At 45.1% G+C, this 20,794-nt stretch overlaps 1 protein-coding gene across 15 annotated transcripts in view; it reads left to right on the top strand.

Moving 5' to 3' along the window:
- LOC135105787 (protein FAM13A-like) overlaps window positions 1–20,227 on the top strand; it is a 47,364-nt gene extending 27,137 nt beyond the window's left edge. For 3 of the 15 annotated variants that reach the window (XM_064014287.1, XM_064014283.1, XM_064014284.1), the window contains 10 exons: window positions 4,687–5,019; window positions 6,958–7,021; window positions 10,524–10,622; window positions 11,036–11,233; window positions 15,050–15,118; window positions 15,976–16,122; window positions 16,243–16,367; window positions 16,648–16,964; window positions 17,252–17,607; window positions 17,950–20,227. In XM_064014287.1, the coding sequence (XP_063870357.1) occupies window positions 4,687–5,019; window positions 6,958–7,021; window positions 10,524–10,622; window positions 11,036–11,233; window positions 15,050–15,118; window positions 15,976–16,122; window positions 16,243–16,367; window positions 16,648–16,964; window positions 17,252–17,607; window positions 17,950–18,423 (2,182 nt within the window). In that variant the 3' untranslated portion in view covers window positions 18,424–20,227. The remainder of the gene's footprint in view (window positions 1–4,686; window positions 5,020–6,957; window positions 7,022–10,523; window positions 10,623–11,035; window positions 11,234–15,049; window positions 15,119–15,975; window positions 16,123–16,242; window positions 16,368–16,647; window positions 16,965–17,251; window positions 17,608–17,949) is intronic. The other 12 variants (XM_064014299.1, XM_064014296.1, XM_064014292.1 and 9 more) reach the window with 6 other exon arrangements.
- The last annotated feature ends 567 nt before the right edge of the window (window positions 20,228–20,794 follow it).

The following is a 20,794-nucleotide window of genomic DNA, read 5'->3' as shown; positions in this document are numbered from 1 at the left end:
GGAATGGGGACAATGGATACAGCTGTTATGGTTGTCGGCTGTAATGTGTTGAATAGCTAGTGTTTTGCGACTTTATAGCACGTGGTATTTATTACGCGGGGGAGGGGAGCGGTGGAGGAACCAGCTCGGTATTACATCACACAGAGGATGTTTTACTAGGGCCTTCCTGTTTCGTTCGCACACAAGCAGTGCCTCATATATACAGCCATGGATCTGCCTTCACGCTTGAGTGTGTCCTGTCCTTCCTGTACCGAGAAACAACATCAAAGGTTTATATTCGTGGCTGCGTGGAGGAAAGCAGCAATGAAGTGTTGAGTGGGCGTGGGTGCAGCTGACACCTTTCTCTCCTCGCCACCACATTACCACGCTTCACCTCACACTCTCCACGTCTCCTTTGCCGCCCTTAGGATGTGAGTGTTTGGTCGTCAGTCATCGAGTGTTGGGTATTTTGCTCAACACTTCAAGCAGATTAGAGATTTCGAGGTCGAACCTTTGATCTCCATGAGTGATGTCGTAAGGTCTGCACTTCGACATCGTACTGACGTCGCACTCGTTCAAGAATAACACTACACGAGTAATAACATGTTACGAGAAAACTTTGACCTTGCTCTTACGGGTTGACACAACGGCGGTGACGGTTTAGCCATGACAATACAGAGACGTGTGTTCGCTTACCACTAAACCCGCGATGCAGAACCCCAGCATCGAGCACCAGAAGAGTTAGACTAATGCTGGGGCAAGAGGCGGTGTGCATGCTGGTCGAGGGAGTGGCCACGTAGGGATGTGGAGGAGGGAGGAGGGAGCAAGCGATGAGGAGGAGAAGGTGGAGGAGGGAGTAGAGGGAGTGAACAGTAGGAAGTAACAAGTGAAGGCGAACTGCTTTTGCTGTTCAACTCCTTACTCCTCCCCTGTTCTCCCCGTGCCTCTCCCTCCTCACCTCTCCCTTCTTGCCCTTCTCCCTCCCCACTGCCTCTCCTCTGCCCTATCCTGCTTTTTCTCGCCCAGCCTTTTCCTCGCTGCCTTTCTCTTCATTCCCCTCCTTCTGAGTTTCCGCTTAGAGTCCACACACGTGTCTCTTTGCTTTAAGATATCATAGTTGAAGGCCGTGCGCGCGCGTACACACACACACACACACACACACACACACACACACACACACACACACACACACACACACACACACACACACACACACACACACACACACACACACACACACACACACACACACACACACACACATTCTCTCTCTCTCTCTCTCTCTCTCTCTCTCTCTCTCTCTCTCTCTCTCTCTCTCTCTCTCTCTCTCTCTCTCTCTCTCTCTCTCTCTCTCTCTCTCTCTCTCTCTCAGACACACACACACACACACACACACACACACACACACACACACACACACACACACACACACACACACACACACACACACACACACACACACACACACACACACACACACACACACCTTACTACCCACTGGCTTGCGTGAGAGACAACTAAACCACTGCATGTTCGTTGAAGGAAGGTAACCCAGAGGTGGGTTCATGGGTCATTAGGAAAGCAGAAGCGGTGTGAAAGAGATCATGAGTTTAGATGAAGGAAACGCTGAACTGAGAAAGGAAGTGATGACTTGAATGTTAGTTACGCATCTTCCAAGCAGCAGCAGACGTTTATACCCTTAATTAGTTATTTATTGTCACTGGGTAGTAGCAATCTAGTAATCTGCAGTTGTGTGTAGGGAAGGGAATGATTGCTTGTTAATGTGATGGTGTGTGTTGCCTGTTGTGGGTGGAGGCGCAGTGCTTAGTACAGCTCTGCCGGAAAGGACTGGATTCCAAGGACGATTAAGACTCTCACTGCTATCCTGGAGTTTTTTGCGTCACCTCCTATCCTATCCTATCCTTTCCTCGCATCCGCCTTTTTCAGCTTTACTCCTCTCTCATTCCTACAGCTCACGGTACAGTTCACGATCTTGTGTTTTTTGCTTTATCCATTTCCCTTCCTTTCTTATTCGCTGTCTCAGTTTTGTTTTTCCTCCTTGTTTCTTCATCCTTACCTTATAACTCATCGATCTTTTTCTCGTGTTCATTCTTTCCGCTTTGCTCTTTCTTTCCGTCATTCTTAAAATTTCTGATCTTGCTTTTTTTGGGACTTTATATATTTTTTTCTCTCTTTTCTCTTATTCGTTAGTTTTCCTGTTTCCTTTTCTTTCATTCATACGAGTAAATTATGTACGCTCTCGCACCAGATTCTTTTCTTTATTTTGTTTCCTTAACTTACTTTTTTTTTCTTTCTCACTAATAATTCCCTCATTCTTCTCGTGCATCCTTTCCGCATTGCCCTTTCTTTTCATCTCTCCATTCATGAAGTTTATTACTTTCTTGTCCCTCACTTCTGATCCTCGTTACTGTTATGTTCCCTCAACGTACTCTTTTCTTCCTTTGTCCTTACTTCTCCCTTCTCTCACATCTGTTCCCATCATCTTGGCACTGCTGCAGTTTCCCGAAGTTTCGCATTGTGCCTTAGTTGCCAGGGAGAGGCATAAAGGCGAAGGGCGAGGGAGCCACACGGAGCAATAATCCATTTAACAAAGATGGGGAACGGGGCGTGTTTATCTTGGAGCGTCACCGTACTCTTTAAGGACCGCGGCTGTGCTCCTCGGCTCCCAGCGCTGCGGGCGTGGGCGGGGGAATGTTTAAGTTGGCGGGGCTGTGTATAATGTGGGTGGGTTACTGCCTCCCAAGGGTAGCTAAATGTTATGCTGCATAGATGCCCCGGGCGTCCTCCGTGGCCCCAGCGCTGCGCGTATGAGGTTATGGTACTTGTAACATGCTTAGTGTTAACTGACATTACACTGCTTTGTTAGGTTAGTTGCCCACCTGCTTGTCAGTGACGGGGACTTAGCGGAGACCAGGGCCTTCTGCTCTTAGAATCGGAGAGAGTCGGTGACCTTGCTCGGGAACATTCGGCAGGCGTTTCGGATGAGGTATGCAGCGTGGAGCTTACCTGAGGGGGAGGGAAAGGGTGGGCTGGTCTAACGAGCGAGATCTTGTGATTTCGGCCACGAATCTCGGCTTATGCTGCTGTTGCTTAGCCTACTCGCCAGGAATTGTTGGAAAGAGTGATGCTTGATGGATCTCTGCGGCGTGCGAATCTTTAATCATAGTCTTGCTCCTTGTGTACCGTGAAAGGTTGAGGGGGAGGGGCTCTGGCATCAACTAACAAAGCTATGAGGTAGAAGAAAATCTGTGAGCAGGACAAAAAGCCATTATTGTCGCGGTGTAATGAGGCGTCAGGACAGATGGTAATTGAGGGGAAGCCAGTAGTAAATAATGGGTTGAAGGGGACGGGAGATGATAGCGACGTGAAATAAATGGCGAAACTAGCCCACTGCGCTTCAAGGTCGCTCCCTCCCCGGCGGGTCCCAGCCCTGACATTCTTATTCCTCGCGCTTTTTGTGGTCTGTTTTTCTGTGCTGAGAAGTGACGGCGGCTCAGAGGGCGCCAATGGCAGTTGGGAGTTTATGAGAGGGGGAAGGGGCATTAGAGGAAAGAGACGGTGAAAATATTGATAGGTAGACAAGGGGCGAGGGGCGGGGCGGGGTAAAGGTGAGATGGAACTTGAGTCTTGTTAACAATGTTGATATCTCTCCCAGCTCGTAAGAAAGTGCATGGATACGTAACAGTAGTCCTTCTGCAGATCTGTTGCAAGGTTGCGTGGCGGGTGGGGCTGCTGCACGGGAGGAGGTATCAACTCTCTCTCTCTCTCTCTCTCTCTCTCTCTCTCTCTCTCTCTCTCTCTCTCTCTCTCTCTCTCTCTCTCTCTCTCTCTCTCTCTCTCTCTCTCTCTCTCTCTCTCTCTCTCTCTCTCTCTCTCTCTCTCTCTCTCTGAGGTTAACACTGACGTCAAGAGCTGAAGTGACCAATAGCAGAAGACAAAAACAAGTTGCTGCATTTTTTTTCCCGCCTCTTTTTTAATACCAGTAAGACAAGTTTTAGGCGGAGAGTAGTGGTGGTGGTGGTGTGCCTCCACATGGGGGCATTGTTTGGTGTGCAGATGCTAACTGGGGCGGCAAAAAAAAAAAAAAAAAAGTTCAACGTTGGAATAGAATCTCCCCGCCTGATCCCTGCATGCACCTGTCCGTTGTTGTACAGAGAGGTTGGGCGGGTGTGGGGAGTGGCCTTGTCTCGTGTTCATGGTTCACGCGTGTGTGCGTATGTGTGGGTCGATATGTGGGTGTTATAGTTAAGTAGAGAAATGTATGCATGTGTGCGTATGGATCGTGAGGTTAACAGGTAAAGCGTGACATCGTGGGTACCTCAGCGAGGGGAGGGGCAGGTGGTAGGGGACAGGTAAGCTCCGCACGCCTGGTTCTCGTCATTACATATTCAGGTGCCAGTTACACTTGTGATTAAGCTCAGATGGCTTTGTGTTGCTCTGACCCTGGCCTTCACACCTGCAAACACACACACACACACACACACACACACACACACACACACACACACACACACACACACACACACACACACACACACACACACACACACGTGATGCGACGAATGTTGGATTTTGGATGAAGCTTTGGAAGTGAGTCACCAGTTGGGCAGTGTGATGGTAAAACTGACGTGTGGGAGCACTGAAAGGCGAGTGTGGTGATGACGTGAGGTGTCCCATCGCCACCAGGCTCAGCGACGTGGTGGGCAGTGGCGGCGGGAAGAGTGTTAATGGCACCGCGGCCTGGAGCTCCACCTCTACTATTCCGGGGGGCGGTGTGGACCATGTCTGCACGTCCCTGCCTCTCGATCCTGCCTCCCCCGTCACTCCTGACCCTGCTGCGCCCCTCACCTGTACCCTTGACCCGGGGGACGGTGGCACCATCCCAGGCCCGCAGGACGAGCGGCTGAGGGAGGTTCCTCAGGACTCTGCCGTTGCCCTTCACCTCCCCGGCCTCCACCGGAAGCGCAAGGAACACGCTGACGGCAAGGAGGGCGGCGAACACGACCCTAAAGTGATCAGGTAGACACTGCCGCCGTGGCCCAGCCTGCGTGGTGGCCACCTGTTTAGGTGTCTTGAGCCGCTATTTTGTTGGTGGTTCTGTGCACGTCTCGCCTCATTCATCAGCCCGCCCACACCGCCCATATTCTGACTTTTTATTGCCCGCCCCGCCACATGCATGTCATGGCTACCCAAGGTTTAGGAACGCCATTTCCTTCCCTCCGCGAGCTGACCGTCACGTCGCCAGACACGTGGTGCCCGGGTGTCATAACAGTCATTTAGTTTTTTTGTTTTGGGGAAAAATTGAGGGTGTCGGGAGGGTGACGAGTGCGTCATTGCTGTTGGTCATCGTCGTGGCCGTCATCGTAGACTAACTTTTCGTCTTACTAACACCAACGTAGACTAACAAAGTATTATCGTTTTATTATTTGTATCGTTCTTGAATGCTTGGGCCACAGTGCCTGGCCGTCGCGGACCATAACACCCCTGACCTATCTCACGCTTCACAACAAAATTTAAAATGAAAAAATACATGAGTAAGTTACCGCGTGGCCTCCCAGTGTTTCAGTTTCCCATTCACTCCTGGACAGAAGGTTCACGCCCTTTGTGGGTCGCTTGCCGTTTTCTTCCCGCCTAGAACTTTCTACATGCATTCCCTGTTCCCAAATCTATCTCTTAGGAGTAGGCTTCGTCCCTCGCGTGTCAGTTGTTACCAGGGTGTGGGTCCCTCCCGTCATTGGCTCACTCTTTCGTCCTCTTGAAGGGCACTACAGGGCGCCTCCCGCCGCTCGTCCTCCATTCGAGTGTTTGACGTCACCACGTCCTGACGTCAGAGCAGTGCTAGAGACCTGAAGCTGAATTGAAACGCGCATGTCAGTCAGTCCTTCCTCTTCCGGATCCTGTCGGGGATTATCATTTTTTCTTCATCTCCCTCTCTCTTCCTTATTCTCTGTCTTTTGCCACTGTTCGCCTGACTCGCACCTCGGTTATGACCAAAATCTAATCCCTTTTTTGGAACCCGCAAGTCCGATGCGGCGTCACTCATTCACAAGGGTGTTCATTGATTGGAGGCTGTGGTGGTGCGCGAGTGGCTACTACTGCCGTGCCGGGGAGAGGCAAGGGAGATGCGCCCACGTCCTCACCTCTAAACCCTAAAAGCCCTCCCCGCTGTCTCCCACACATACAGACACACACAAACACATACTACTACTACTACTACTACTACTACTACTACTACTACTACTACAACATTTCTCCCCCGTCACACATCGTCTGGTCCCGTGCTCGTTATCTTTATCCCTCTTATCGTGGCATTATTTCTTAATTACTTCCTTACATAATCTTGACACACGGTTGAAGCTTCGCGCCTTCTCCCCATCCAGTAACTTCCCTCCAGTTAGATTGCCTCGTCCCTTAGCTATGCCGTGCCCAGCTTCCCTTCTCTGTTCGTCATCCCTTTCATTCCTCCTTCCCTCCCTCCCTCCCGATGTCCAACCATCCATCCTCCATTTGCTTTGATTTTTGTGCTCGCAATGTGGTGCGCATAAATGCAGTTGTATATTTTATTGTTTATTTACGTGTATGGTTTATCATATTTTTGTATCTGTCCGCTTTCTCTCTCTCTCTCTCTCTCTCTCTCTCTCTCTCTCTCTCTCTCTCTCTCTCTCTCTCTCTCTCTCTCTCTCTCTCTCTCTCTCTCTCTCTCTCTCTCTCTCTCTCTCTCTCTCTCTCTCTCTCTCTCTCTCTCTCTCTCTGTTTTCTTGTCGGGCTCCGCATGAAATTTGTCATTTAAGCGTTTAGTCTTGCATGTACGTGTGTGTGTGTGTGTGTGTGAGAGAGAGAGAGAGAGAGAGAGAGAGAGAGAGAGAGAGAGAGAGAGAGAGAGAGAGAGAGAGAGAGAGAGAGAGAGAGTTTCATTATGAACATAGTAGCTAATTTACATTCTCCTTCTTCCAACAGGTCCACTAAGGAGATTGTAGCAAACTTGGACAGCTTCAGACCAGAGGCGCCGACTTACACAAAGGTGAGTGTACACGTGTGTGTGTGTGTGTGTGTGTGTGTCGATGTGGGTGCTGGTGTGGGCATATTATTTATTACACTTTTCCTTATCACATACCAAGAGCTTTTTTCTCTTATTCTTTCTTTATTCTGTATTTAAGCTTATGACACACGGAGAGAGAGAGAGAGAGAGAGAGAGAGAGAGAGAGAGAGAGAGAGAGAGAGAGAGAGAGAGAGAGAGAGAGAGAGAGAGAGAGAGAGAGAGAGAGAGAGAGAGAGAGAGAGAGAGAGAGAGAGAGAGAGAGAGAGAGAGAGAGAGAGAGAGAGAGAGAGAGAGAGAGATGACGGGGGAAGGGTGAGATAGATGTTGGTGGCCGTGGAGGCTCACGTTCAACACCCAAATCTTACGACATCTTCCACTGCACCTACACTTCCTTCCTGGACCGTGGTGGCCCCGCTGTCAGGGAGGAGCAGGTGCTGGACAGGCCTAGGCTTCGGGTATGGGGGTGGGGTGGGAGAGGCTGAACGGGTGGAAGGGGAAGTAGAGATGAGGTAAGGGGAGGAAGAGACTGATCGGATGGGAAGTGATGGAGGAGGGCAGGAGAAGTAAGGTGAGGTAGGAAGGGAGGTCTGATGGCATTGTGTTACTGATCCCACTCGGCCAATAGCGATGCGGGGCTGCCCTCTCTCATTACTCAGCACAGCGTGGCTCTTTTCCCTTCCTTCGCTGCACCTGGCATTCTGTTGCTATTTTTGCCGGCGTAAGAGGCTCCAGGTGCATAAACCGAGGAGCAGTAATCTTCTAGTGCCAGAAATATCTAACCCCCTGGATCTAAAAATACTATAATCACTACAAACGTGAATGCGAAAGATTGGATGTTATGCAGGTGAGGTTAGCGTGAGGTTCAGGTGAATCTGGCTGGGAGTTTTGTGGTCTTCATCCTCTTGCGGTTTTGTCTTATATAATGAAATCCACTGACGCGTTGGAGTAATATGATACAAATTATAACTTGCATATTGAGAAGTCTCGTGGTGGTTACTCTTGCATAACTGATACTTCGCGAGACGAGTGTTTCACGGGGTATAATAGTTTACTATTACATATACCTGGATATTCATTAAACGCGAAGTGCTTTCCATATTGTACTACCGAATATTTTACTCGTAAAGTAGTAAGTGCATATTCCACTTACTAATGCTAGAAATTTCACACTTTCCACCTACAGACACCTCAAAGTTTACGTCGAAGCATATAAATTAGGTTTACTTAACTCCTGACTCTTGCCCGTCGGAAATATATATACACACAAACTTTTTTTCACTGTTCACTTTTTTGTCTCTGACTTAATTAACTCTGTAATTGCCAATACTGCTTAGGAGATCAATCAACGAACCTTTTTCATCAGTTTCATTGCGCTTTATTAAATTTATGAAGATTACCTAACTTTATAAGGAAAAGAGGCATCAAAAGTGGGCACCTTCCTGGCTGTCACCTTCCTGGCGCCACTCACCTCCGCCACCTCCACCACCACCCATTAACCTTTGCGTAATTGTTTTCTTTATTCAGCTATTTCCTTGTGAAGTAACTAGGTTCATGAAGCAGCATTACGTCAGGACAAGTTGTTATGATACTTCACGACACTGACCTATAAACAAACCATCAGCGTCACCACACTGTTTATCGTCATTATGTCATGCTAACTCTTCTATCCCTTTGCTCCTCTGTCCCTCATCTGTCATTCCGTTCCCCACACACTCCCTCCCCGCTTTGTCCTTTCCCCCCAACCCTCCCTTAACCACACTGCCGCAGCCACACTCCCTGACCTCCTTCTTATATTTCTCTTATATAACCAAACTCAAGCCTCGGATTCAATGAAGAGAAAGAGGGGGAGGGAGTGTAGAGGTGGGGGTAAGGTAGAGGGAGGAAGTTCAGGTATAAATAAAGTCACGTAGGCCATATCTATCTCTCCCTCTCTCCCTTCACCCTCCTCTTCCCCCACCACTTCAAGTATACCTCCGTCGCCTCTTCCTCCGCCCGCTTCCCACGCAGGCGATGCTCACGTGGCGTTTGTTGCCCCTTCTGCTGTTGCTGCTGCTAGAGCAACCTGATACTACTACGCGTCACGTTTAATTCTTCTTCTTCTTCTTCTTCTTCTTCTTCTTCTTCTTCTTCTTCTTCTTCTTCTTCTTCTTCTTCTTCTTCTTCTTCTTCTTCTTCTTCTTCTTCTTCTTCTTCTTCTTCTTCTTCTTCTTCTTCTTCTTCTTCTTCTTCTTCTTCTTCTTCTTCTTCTTCTTCTTCTTCTTCTTCTTCTTCTTCTTCTTCTTCTTCTTCTTCTTCTTCTTCTTCTTCTTCTTCTTCTTCTTCTTCTTCTTTCATATTTTTTCCTATTGTCTTGCATCATCATCTACTTCCGTTTTTTCTCTTCACTTACCTTTTCAATTAACAAACTTGTTTTTCTCACCATCTCCCTCCTCCCCCCCCATTCTTTGCTTCCTTGCTTCCTTCCCCCGCTCGTGACCCACACACACACAATCAGTGCGTTGCTAGGGCTTCCCCAGTGCGTCTTTCTGATGTAGAGTTGGAGGTGTGGCGTCGGCAAGGCAGGATGCGGCTCCACTATTTTTAGAGAGCACACCTGCCTGGCGTCCGAGAACTGGCCCGCTGGCAACGTCCCATCATAACAACAGTACTGTCCAGACTCACGCTGCCCGCTGCCTCCTCTTGTTGTTTTTGTTGTTGTTGTTGTTGGTGGTGGTGGTGGTGGTGGGGAATGTTTTTGTTGTTATTATTTTATTTTATTTTATTTGTTGTTGTTGTTGTTGTTGTTGTTGTTGTTGTTGTTGTTGTTGTTGTTGTTGTTGTTACTATTACTGTTATCAATATTATTATTGTTTACCCAGTCATTCTTTATAATTAAATATACTACTACTACTACTACTACTACTACTACTACTACTACTACTACTACTACTACTACTACTACTACTACTACCACTACTACTACTACGACCACCACCATCACCACCACTACCACCCCCCGCCGGAACACTAAGACCCTGTTATTTTCGTCTCGTCGGAAGCTCTGCGGACGAAGCATTTCTGTCAGTGCAGTAGTTCCGGGGCTTCCTGATGACGGAGACAGAGCTGGGGAGGGGGGAGGGGGGTAATTCAGGGACTCGAGGGTTCGAATACGGGTGAGAGACTGACCAAGACAGACACAGACAGTGGGGAGCGGAAGGGGTGATGGAATGTGCCTTACGAGGTGGGTGTAGAGATAAGGTCTCCGCCAGTGATCAGGTGTGGGATTAGAGTATTAGGAGTTTTCATTAGTTCCCCTCCCCTGCTGAGTTAAGCAGAGGTGGTATGACTGATACGAGAGAGAGAGAGAGAGAGAAAGAGAGAGAGAGAGAGAGAGAGAGAGAGAGAGAGAGAGAGAGAGAGAGAGAGAGAGAGAGAGAGAGAGAGAGAGAGAGAGAGAGAGAGGAGAGAGAGTCGAGCTTACATGAGGCCTTTTCTTTCTATTCAGGAGTTCCTCACTAGCCCTGTTGACTCGCTCATATCTCCTGTGGATGACGAAGACGATGACGACCTTCCTTCCAACCAGGATGACGACACAAACACACAGGTGAGGCCGGCACGCTTCCCTCCCTTGCCAGTGTCGCGGGCACTCAACTCAACACGGGGTAAAATAAAAACGAAAATTCAAGGGATTACAAGGGATTTCAAACAGCAGCACACTGAACTAACCTAACATTTCTAGACAGATTTCACAACACTACAGTAACTGTTGGAGAAAACTCTTTGCTATGTAAAAGAACCGAAAAGTGTAAATATTTGTTAATATGATAATGTACTGTGCATGTAATTGAAATAGAAGCAGAGGGATTGTTGCACCTAAATCCACAGCAATCGACTTGTACCGTAAAAGAGACGCACACTCATACTGTCTTTGCTACCTTGCAGTATTCAGGTGATTTAAAGTGCAGTGGCTTGTATAACCTTCGTCTAATGTTTGTGTGTTTCCCGTGTGTCCCGCAGAGCCCAGAGAGCAGCTGCGTGTCAGCACAAGACAACTGGGAGACTGGCGGCGAGAGTGAGAGGGCCATCTATGCCCCCGAGTTGGATACTCATGAGGAGAGGAGGTTCAGCGAGAGGTTCTTCCCCAGGAACTTCCCGCCCCCATCCCGCCGCAACAGGAGGAGGACGAAGAAGAGGCACCACGTCCACAGCCCACAGGTAAATACACCTTGATTAGTTTCGTTAGATGATCTCCCCTTTATTATTTTCCATCTCTATCCCATTCCATTCTCGCCGTCTGTACCTCCATTTCATCTTACCGCTACACATTACCTCTTGGCATTATTTTCATCCCTCTCATATTTACTGCTTCCGTTATTTTTTACAACTCGTCATTCCCTCATCTCTTTCTCTAGGCATTCTGCATCACCACACACACACACACACACATTTTTTTTTGTTTGATAATTCATCTATTAATATCCTCACCTCATTAGCATTTTCAAAGTACACTACTCCATTATTTTTTCTCTGTATTGGAGGGACTGAGTAGGTAGGAAGCCTGAAGGTGCGGGCGTGAATTATAACGAGCTGCACGATGACACAAAGCGAGTCAAAGTATGAGAAGGAATGCCGTTTAATTAAGAGTATATGTGTTGTTGAGAGGAGCATGTAACAGATAATTGACGTTGAAAAGGGAGATAGATAGGAGGTGAACTTATAAAAAAAAACGCTGATAATTAATAAAAACAAAACAAAAAAAAAAATAAATAAGGCAAAAAATATGGCAGGTAAAGAAGGAAATTAAGAGAACGTAAAGAAAATAATATTAGATTAGTGGGTGTGTGTTGACAGGAAGCAGAGAGGACAGCAAGGGTCAGCGAGGGCAAGGCATCCATTAAGATGTTTCCATTCAGCACTCACACTGCTGACTCTGGGAGGAGGAGGGAACAAGGGTGCGGAAGGGAATCAGCAAGTCCGCAGATAACATGCTTTCACCACCAGCGTTAGCATGACGCCACCACCAAGGGATGCGCGCCATGCAAACAAGGGTGAAGAGGCGAAGAAGAAAGGACTGATTAATTGGACTTGGCATAAGAGACAGAGAGAGGGAGTGGGTGTGGAATAGATAAAGCAGACAAGCTATGATGAAGGGGTTCGCTATTGACAGTTCTTGCCTCTCCCCTTTTGGAAGTGTTGCGGCACCAACCCTTGTCCCGCGCCGTGCCAAAAGGGAAGCAAGGGACAGGAAGAGACCGACAGACTCAGTCACTGTTACTCACACTGGGAAGTATAAACTCAATTGATAAAGGAATAAATGTTTAGCCTCGGAAGCTTTGAAGATTGTCGAGGAAAAGGGAAAAGAAAACGAAGGAAAATTTTTTGGAAAGTTGTTAGTATTTATTAAAATAGCTAAGCGTGTGTAGTTGTGAAATAGGAAAATCACACGTAGTCGGAAAACAACAGATGTGTAGTTTGTAAATAAGGGGAGTGCGGCGGAAGCAGTAAACGTATGAATGGAGACGAGAGTTTGGGATATCCAGATGTGTGGGCGAGGCGAGGTGAGGCGCGGAGCAGCGGTGAGTCAGGTACCAGTATTAGGTTGGTGGTGGCTTCTGGGACACGGTGAAAATAACCCCGCTCTTCACTACTCAGTAATGTAGGCAAGATGTTATGCTAAAAATAAGGAAGTGTGAACAAGACGAGGAAGAAAGAGAAGACTTATCATTGCGTGTCACCACGTGTCGTTGTATTGTAAACTTGCAAAACAAACCGCGTGCACACACACACACACACACACACACACACACACACACACACACACACACACACACACACACACCAATAATGTGAAAAGTTCATGTTTCCCAGTACACTTTGATCAAGTCATATAAGTTCCCATAGCATGAGGGAGGAGGCAGTGTCATGGAGGAAAACAGGCAAAGGAGATTCAGCAAAGTAATATAGCGGTAGTTTCATCGGCGCAAAGCGTTACAGGTTAAGAGATTAAGGAAAGGTAACGCACGAGGCTTATCTTGTGCACGTGCAGTGGCTGAAACACACACACACACACACACACACACACACACACACACACACACACACACACACACACACACACACACACACACACACACACACACACACACACACACACACACTTCCAGATGGTCCCAGTGTCGTTGCCGTAAATCTTTCGCCAATGAAAGGTTTCTGCATCGCGTTCCTCGTGTCTCATTGGAACTAGAGTTGTCTCTCTCCCCAGCCTTTTGTTCCTCTGCCCAGTGCCTCCATGGAGGGGTCTCAAGTCACGTTTGTACTTATCTTTTGCTGCTCTTGTAAATTGAGATTCTCTCTCTCTCTCTCTCTCTCTCTCTCTCTCTCTCTCTCTCTCTCTCTCTCTCTCTCTCTCTCTCTCTCTCTCTCTCTCTCTCTCTCTCTCTCTCTCTCTCTCTCTCTCTCTCTCTTTTTTTTTTCTTTGTCGACTCGTATATAGATCACTTTTACTTAAAGCATCATTTGTTATGTGGTTTGTAGAGAGGGAAGGTCTATAAATCGAGAACGTGGGAAAAAAAAAATTGGCAAGGACTTCAGTGGCTACGGGGCAGATGAACTTTGCTATTTAAAAAACGATGCTTTATTAAAATCACGGTGTTTTACTGATTTTAATTTTCTTACTTAATCATTATAAAATGTTGCTAACTTTGGGTTGATGTACTCCTTCAAATAGCACTGGGTCTGCCTCTCTTGTTGGCTATTGTATATCAGGGCAAAGGCCACTGGATGGAGGATAACAGTTTTCGCACGTGACCATTGTGCGCCTCGAGATGGGAGTGAGGCAGTTATCTTATCTTGTTAAAAAATATTCCGTGACCTGTTACTGTAAAATGAACAGTGCCATGTGAAATTGTTCTAGTCATTGTTGCCATGTGTGTCTCACTCGCTGGTGCCGCCTCCTTTCAGCACCATCCATTTCACGCCCCTTCTTCCCTCGCCACCGTCGCTGCTCTCAAGTCACAGGTGTTCTCACACATTCACGTTTATTTATTTTAACACTTGTTTGTTCCGTGCCACGTACATAATTTGATTACGAACATATTTCCATGTCCTTTTCTAAGCTCATTTGAGGTGTTTGTACGCACACATGGCGTGCGCTCACATATGCGTGCTCACAAGATGGCAAGTGTTGAATTATTGGCGACAATTTTAAAAAATCACTGAAATCAGACGTTTTATCACTCCCAGCCCCAGTTAAAACCGCATCATAAATCATACTTTTTAATTAATTTATTTTATTTATTTATTTATTTTATTAATTTATTATTTATTGTTTACTGTAAATTATGAAGACACAAAAGGTCTCGTCCAAAAGGACTTTATTGTTTGGTGATTGGGTGTGAAGGCGCGATGGGCAATCGGGGAGGTCGAAAAGTTGGCAAACGCAAGGGGCGGCCATGACGCACAGCCAGGTTTGCCATCAGTACTGCCAACCCCGTGTACAGGTGTCCTTAGTCTTTTAAATCTGCGTCATGCTTCTCTGCATGAAAGGTCTTCACACCAAGACAATCCGCTTTAAAGGTTAAAAGTCGACTCGGGCAGTGCCTGTAAGTTTGCTGAGGCTGGCCACGGAGGCTAAACTAAACAGGGTGGTGGAATGTGGGCAGTGGTGGTGTGGTGACGTAAGCGGCTGTTGCTCGAGTGGTGCACACAGTTGGTTCAGTAGCTCTCTGCGGCTTGCGGTAAGTGGACGCGTCTTGCCACGCTCCCAGCGACTCTTCGCGCACGTGTGCTCCATATTACTACAGCGTTGGTGACGAGATTACGTGGTGTTTTCTCTCGTTAGTAGAAGTACTTGAAACAGTGACAAACTGATCCACAACGAGCAAGTTGTTCGTGACCAGTCCCTTGCTGATCGCAGCCGCACTTACGTTCGCGTACAAGCTTGTGTTCAAACTATTGTGATATCATCTGTGATAACTTTGCACTCGTAGTGATTCGCTAGCAATACAAACTGATATATTTTTTCACTGGTAGTTGATATTAGTGAGGATGTTACTGGAGCAGGAACCAAGGTGGACAAACGTGTGCAGCACGCCATGGGAGGTAAGCGGCCTTTGCTAGACCCTGGATTATCGTATTAGACATGATTATGATTGTCGCTACTGCTTATTCTTATGCGTTTATGTCAGAATAATACATAGAAGATAACTACGTATGCAGCCTAGAAATCTCTGTTCCCACCCATCTGTACCACCTGACTGCCTCCATCCTTCCTTCTTTGCTCCCCGCTCCGTGCCTCCTTCCATCCTCCGACCTTCGTCAACTCTAAGGAGTTTACACTTCATCTTGTACACACAACATCCTCACCACTTCTGTTTGAGAGCTTTTCTTCTTGTATTAGTCTATTAACTGATAGATGTAGTGACATTGTAATTAGGCAAAACAGACCAGTTCAAATTTAATACCGTGATCGTTTTCGGTTATTGTGTATGTCTAGCGAGTGAACATGAAGTCAATCATGAAAACATTGAACTCGTGCATGGGTTTGACACATCTCACTTCTTCCTCTGTTTGTTTGCTGTTACATTAGTAGCTTTTTGTACAAGGTAAAATGAGTGACATTCCTGTGTTTGATATGTAATGTTGTTGCTGTTCAGTGGAATATTCCAGAACATCATGACTCATACCTCACAGGCATGTCTGTTTGATCACTCTTCTGCAGATTTTTGTATAAGATGATAAGAATGGCTGGCAGTCCTTTCTGAATGAGGTCGTATTTCTGTAAGATTTATTGGAAAATTCCAGAATACCGTCAGTAGCTTTCTTATATCTATTTCTTAATTTAATTTAATTTCATTTATCTATTCACTTTGTATGCCACTTGAATCAAGTTTAGAGGAAATACTATTATGTAGTAGTTTGATCTTTCCCTCACCAAGTGCGTTTATTTTTGTCAACAGGACAGCGGGAGCCAGTCACAGTCAGCAGAAGAGGAGAAGTCGTCTTCATGCTTCAGCTCGCTCACCTCAGATGACGAGCCCACCCGCTACGACCCCATCCCTACTGATGTCATGCCGTGCACCATGGGTCTGAGGGCAGCTAATCATGTAAGTAATGATTACAAATTATGAAGAGTTAGCCTTGTGTTGTTTCACATACAAAGCACTGATATTTTGAAGTACTGTAGATGAAAATAAATGATTAAGTGATTTTATCCATCTCTTCAGAGCCCATCCTCTGGCTTGAGTGAGCTGGTGGATGCAAGTGAACCAGTAACCAGTGACCGAGGCTCATGGGGAATGCGAGATGCCAGTGTGTGTGACTCCTGGCACAGAACTGCCCCAAGATACAGGTAATACATCAAGCTATTCTTGATGAAGTTTCAAACAGATTTCTTTACTGTTTTGTTTCATACTCTTTTGTATTAACTATCTACCATATGCTTGTCACATAATTATAAATATTTATAAGTAACAAAAGAAAAAAATACAGGGAGACCCCATCATTGATGAATTTTGTTGAATAACTGGTTTAGAACTGTTAATCATTTGATTATATGTGAAATATTTCTCAAGCTGAATGTTTATCCATTGTGTGTTTGTGAGTAATATTTTGTCATTTCTCATCCCCAGCCGCTTTGATGATGACTCAGGAGTGCAGAACAGCTGGTACCGTGATGAAGATGATGTTATGGTGTCTCCAAGGTCCTCTCAGGCATTTGTTGATACCAGACCTCCCCCAGGACAGGATGACCACAGTCCTCCACCAGGACAGGGTGCCGTCAAGATACTCATGAAGAACATCAATACCATCAAGAAGAAGATCAAGCGTTATGAGGAGGAATTTGAGGCTGCTGCAGGATATCGGCCTTCACACAGTGAGAAGATGAAGCACAAAGAAATCAAGAAGTACATGAGTGAATTGAGCAAGGCCAGGAAAGAACTGAAACGTAAGTACAGATTACTTAAAAAAATTTCTACTATAATGCATGTGCAGGGAGATAGCTGGAGACCACAGCCTGGCAAGCTTCTGGTGGATGAACAAGCTCAGTACATGCAAATGTTATCAGAATGATAATGGCATCTACCAGATACTTAGTTACTATAATAAAAGCCTCACCAGTATGCTCTTTGAGTCTCCAACAGTGTCAGACTTGCATGACCACATTTTTTTTGTACACATAGAAAAGTATATATATTACAGGCATCTTAATTTGGAATTTTTATTCTTCAACAGAAATGAAGGATGATGTAGCAGGTCTTGTGTCCGTACCAACTGTGTTTCCACTTTCTCTATTGCGGTGCCAAGAATCTACTAACCCTGGAGCAAAGCCTACAGCCACTGGCTCCTGCACTGCTAATACGTTGAGGCAAGTGGAGGATCGGCTAAGAGACAAGAGATCAGCTGTGGGACGGCCGACAGAACTCAAGAGCATGAACTGCACAGAAATGCAGGACGAGAAGACAGCCCTGCAGAAAGCTCTCCTTTACTATGAGTCACTGCACGGCCGACCAACCACCCGAGAAGACCGAGATCTTGCTCGCCCTCTGTATGACCGCTACCGTCAAGTGAAGAGAATCGTCATGAGAGCTGTAAGTTTTGGAAGCTGTTGTGTGTATTTCTTACCTTTATGTGCACCAGTTTTTATATTGCTGCATTGCAACTTCTTTATGTAGGTGGTCACTATTGTTATACATTTTCACTCTTGTTCTCTCAGTCTGAATTATGCATGGAATATCTTGATATTAGTAAATATCAAAATTACTGGTGACCAAGTATCACTTTGGTTACTAAAACATAACTCTAATTAATTCTTAGTAATTCCTCTATCCACATTTATTCTATTGCCACACACTTTCATTCCATACTAAAAGAGATTTCTCCACTTAGTTGTTCATCTTTGTGTATGCTAATTAATCCAAATTTATTTTCAGAGAACAAAGGAGAACATGGTTGAACTTCCACCCATCATTGAACATGTGGCTATGGATTTCACCCTTGCCTCACCACAACACCGCAGCTCATTACAAGGAGACGAAGGTGAGAAGCTCATCCTTGCACCCAGCAACACACCTGTAACTGACAATGCCCCCAACACAAACTTCACTCAAATAGACACTCCAAGCAATGATCCAAAGGAAGGACAGAGATCACTAGCCTTGGGAGACCTCCATGCCCTGCCCATAAGTGAACTAAGAGAGAGGAAGAAGGAAGCTCGTGAAGAAAAGAAGAAGCTAAGAAGAACACTCAGAGATTACGAGGAAAAGTTTGAAAGAGAAATGGGTCGCAAGGTGCAGAAGGAAGACAGAGGACCCATGGAACAGACCTACCTGGACTACAAACATGCCAAGGCAAAGCTAAGGCTCCTAGAAGCTCTTTTGTCAAAGCATGAACCACATAAGATCTGATTGAATTTGAGAAACCTTTGGCCAATGTAACTCATCGAAGGTCCATGGAAAGCTGACCTTTCACACTGTTTTGAAGGGTGCTGTATTGATACCTCTCTTCCTATCCTGTAGGTAGCTGAGAATATCATAGAAGCATTCTGACTTTCCTCGGTCAGATGAAGTCCTGCATTCAGAGTTAATCTATACAGATTGTTTATTTTGAAGCGCAGCTGATGGAATGATTGTTGAGTGTTAGAGGGAGGCATCCCAGTCCATGTCTTGTGCATTGTTATTCTGACATGCGCGGGTAATGCATGAACTGTGATAAGTTGTCAAAGTTGCCAATATGGTTGTTAGCTACAGAATCCATTATTTTAATATGTTACTAACTGTAGTATAAATTATTATACCAGAAAATACCTAAATCTTTACTTATGTTTTTCTTGAATGTTATATATTCAGAACAACCTGGTTTCAGAATTATTCATAATGAGAAGGAATTCCTGCATCCTATGTTTACAGTTTTATGGGATGCTATACACTTATTTCAGTGTATGAAGCTTCCAAGTATTTCATACTTACAAAATATACCTTAACCATATAAATGCTGAACTGTGCTAAATGTAAGGTACCTGAATTTAGCATTAAGGGTCAGTAGAAGAGTGGGCCAGGGCTTGAAAATTCTGACTTCATAAAAGAAAAGTGCAAGTTTCTCAACCTGTGAACTCCTCATATTGATGCTAACAATATTACCTAATGTTAGCAGTCATTGGATTGGATGTACAATGAAGTACTTACATGCCTTTACTCCAGAAAACTACTGAAGAATCAGGATAGTTAAGAACTAGCTTCTTGTCCTGTTTATGCACATAATAATGTGTTCATTTTAACATTGTGAGCTTTGAATTTCTTCATACATCATGAGAACTTACATAGCTATTATTATGTATATCCTTACAGTTATGCAAGGCTGTTTGACCAATTTTTGTGTATATCTTTCCCTAAGATTCCTGTGGTATGCATTTAAAGTTCATGAGTGTGCATGTTACAGGCAAGTATATCTGTTGCCTAGCACTGTAGGAGACGTGTAGACCATTTTGTATGTCATCATTCCTGTGACTTGAACTTTGTGCTGTCTCATTAGGCAAATGAGGCAGGCTGTGTGCTGCATACTCTGTGTACCTTTGATGTACTGCACACAACTGGCTGTATTGCTGTCTGTTGACATAATGCCTGTCAACTGTGTCATCAACACTGCATATCCCTTTCAAGTACATTTGAGAAACTATATACTGTCTTGTGAATGCAGTTGCATTTTACATTAAGTTTACATTAATGCATTAGCTAGCAGCTGTTATGATAAATTATCTCTGGTTACAATCCCTAAGCTTTCTGTGCTCTGAAATTGTATGCTTTGCAAGGTAATTTGAGTTGAGGAATTCCATGCAAATGCATTCACACTCATAATTTAAAGAGTGGTGTTTTGTAACAGAATATAGGATTCTAGCATTTGCAACACGAGTAGTGAAGTGTGCAAACTACCACTGGTGACATTATCTAAGTGTTCTTGCCTCTGTAGTTCATTTACAGCTTCAGACTGCCTGTTGTTACTTTCATATAAATAGATTAATTGTATTAATATCACATATATATGGTTATGTATAATAATGACCTTAGATTGTAATATGGTCTTGTACCTGTTAGACTATATACGGCAGACAGTTGCTAAATTGATATTACATCATACACAGCAGAGGGTTTATCAATTGTAGTTTTTTCCTCAAAACAATGAAGAAAATAGAATAAAAAATAGTTTTATCCCATACTTATGATCCTCAATATCCTATTATAATATTAAATAGATGATGAAAACCAGTTACTGTTGATGTCTGATTAACAAGATATAAAAGTAAACTTCTGAGAACTTCACAAGTCAATAAGTTAATTTTTGCATCACATCTAATCTTTGCAAATATTGCAATGATAGTTAAAATGAAAGGAGTTAGTACAAATACTTCTTTCACTCTTCTTTTTCCAGAAGTAAACAAACATGTGTTCTAGCTATGAAAATCTTGTTATGTGATGAGAAACCGATCATACGGACAAGTTGGGCAGAGCTTGTCAGGGAAAGGTGCATTTCCGTTCTTTCCATGCCAGTGGGAACGGCATTGGGTGGTTCCATGAAATAATTAGCGTAGAAGAGTAAGGAAGACCGCGAGCATAATCAGCGTGGTGGCCCAGTAGTATCCCTTCAAAGGGGATTGATGTAGTAGTACATATAATGTTATTGCATCAGCTGAGGGAACATTCAACACAGGATTGGTTTACTTCAACTGAAACTGAGCAATGGTAATCCTCTTTAAGGATTTACTGAAATATTCTAATATGTACT

The sequence above is a fragment of the Scylla paramamosain genome, chromosome 12 (assembly GCF_035594125.1).
Source record: "Scylla paramamosain isolate STU-SP2022 chromosome 12, ASM3559412v1, whole genome shotgun sequence".
Lineage (NCBI taxonomy): Eukaryota > Metazoa > Arthropoda > Malacostraca > Decapoda > Portunidae > Scylla > Scylla paramamosain.
The sequence above is the reverse complement of the archived record's forward strand: the minus strand, read 5'-3'. Positions and strand labels throughout refer to the sequence as shown.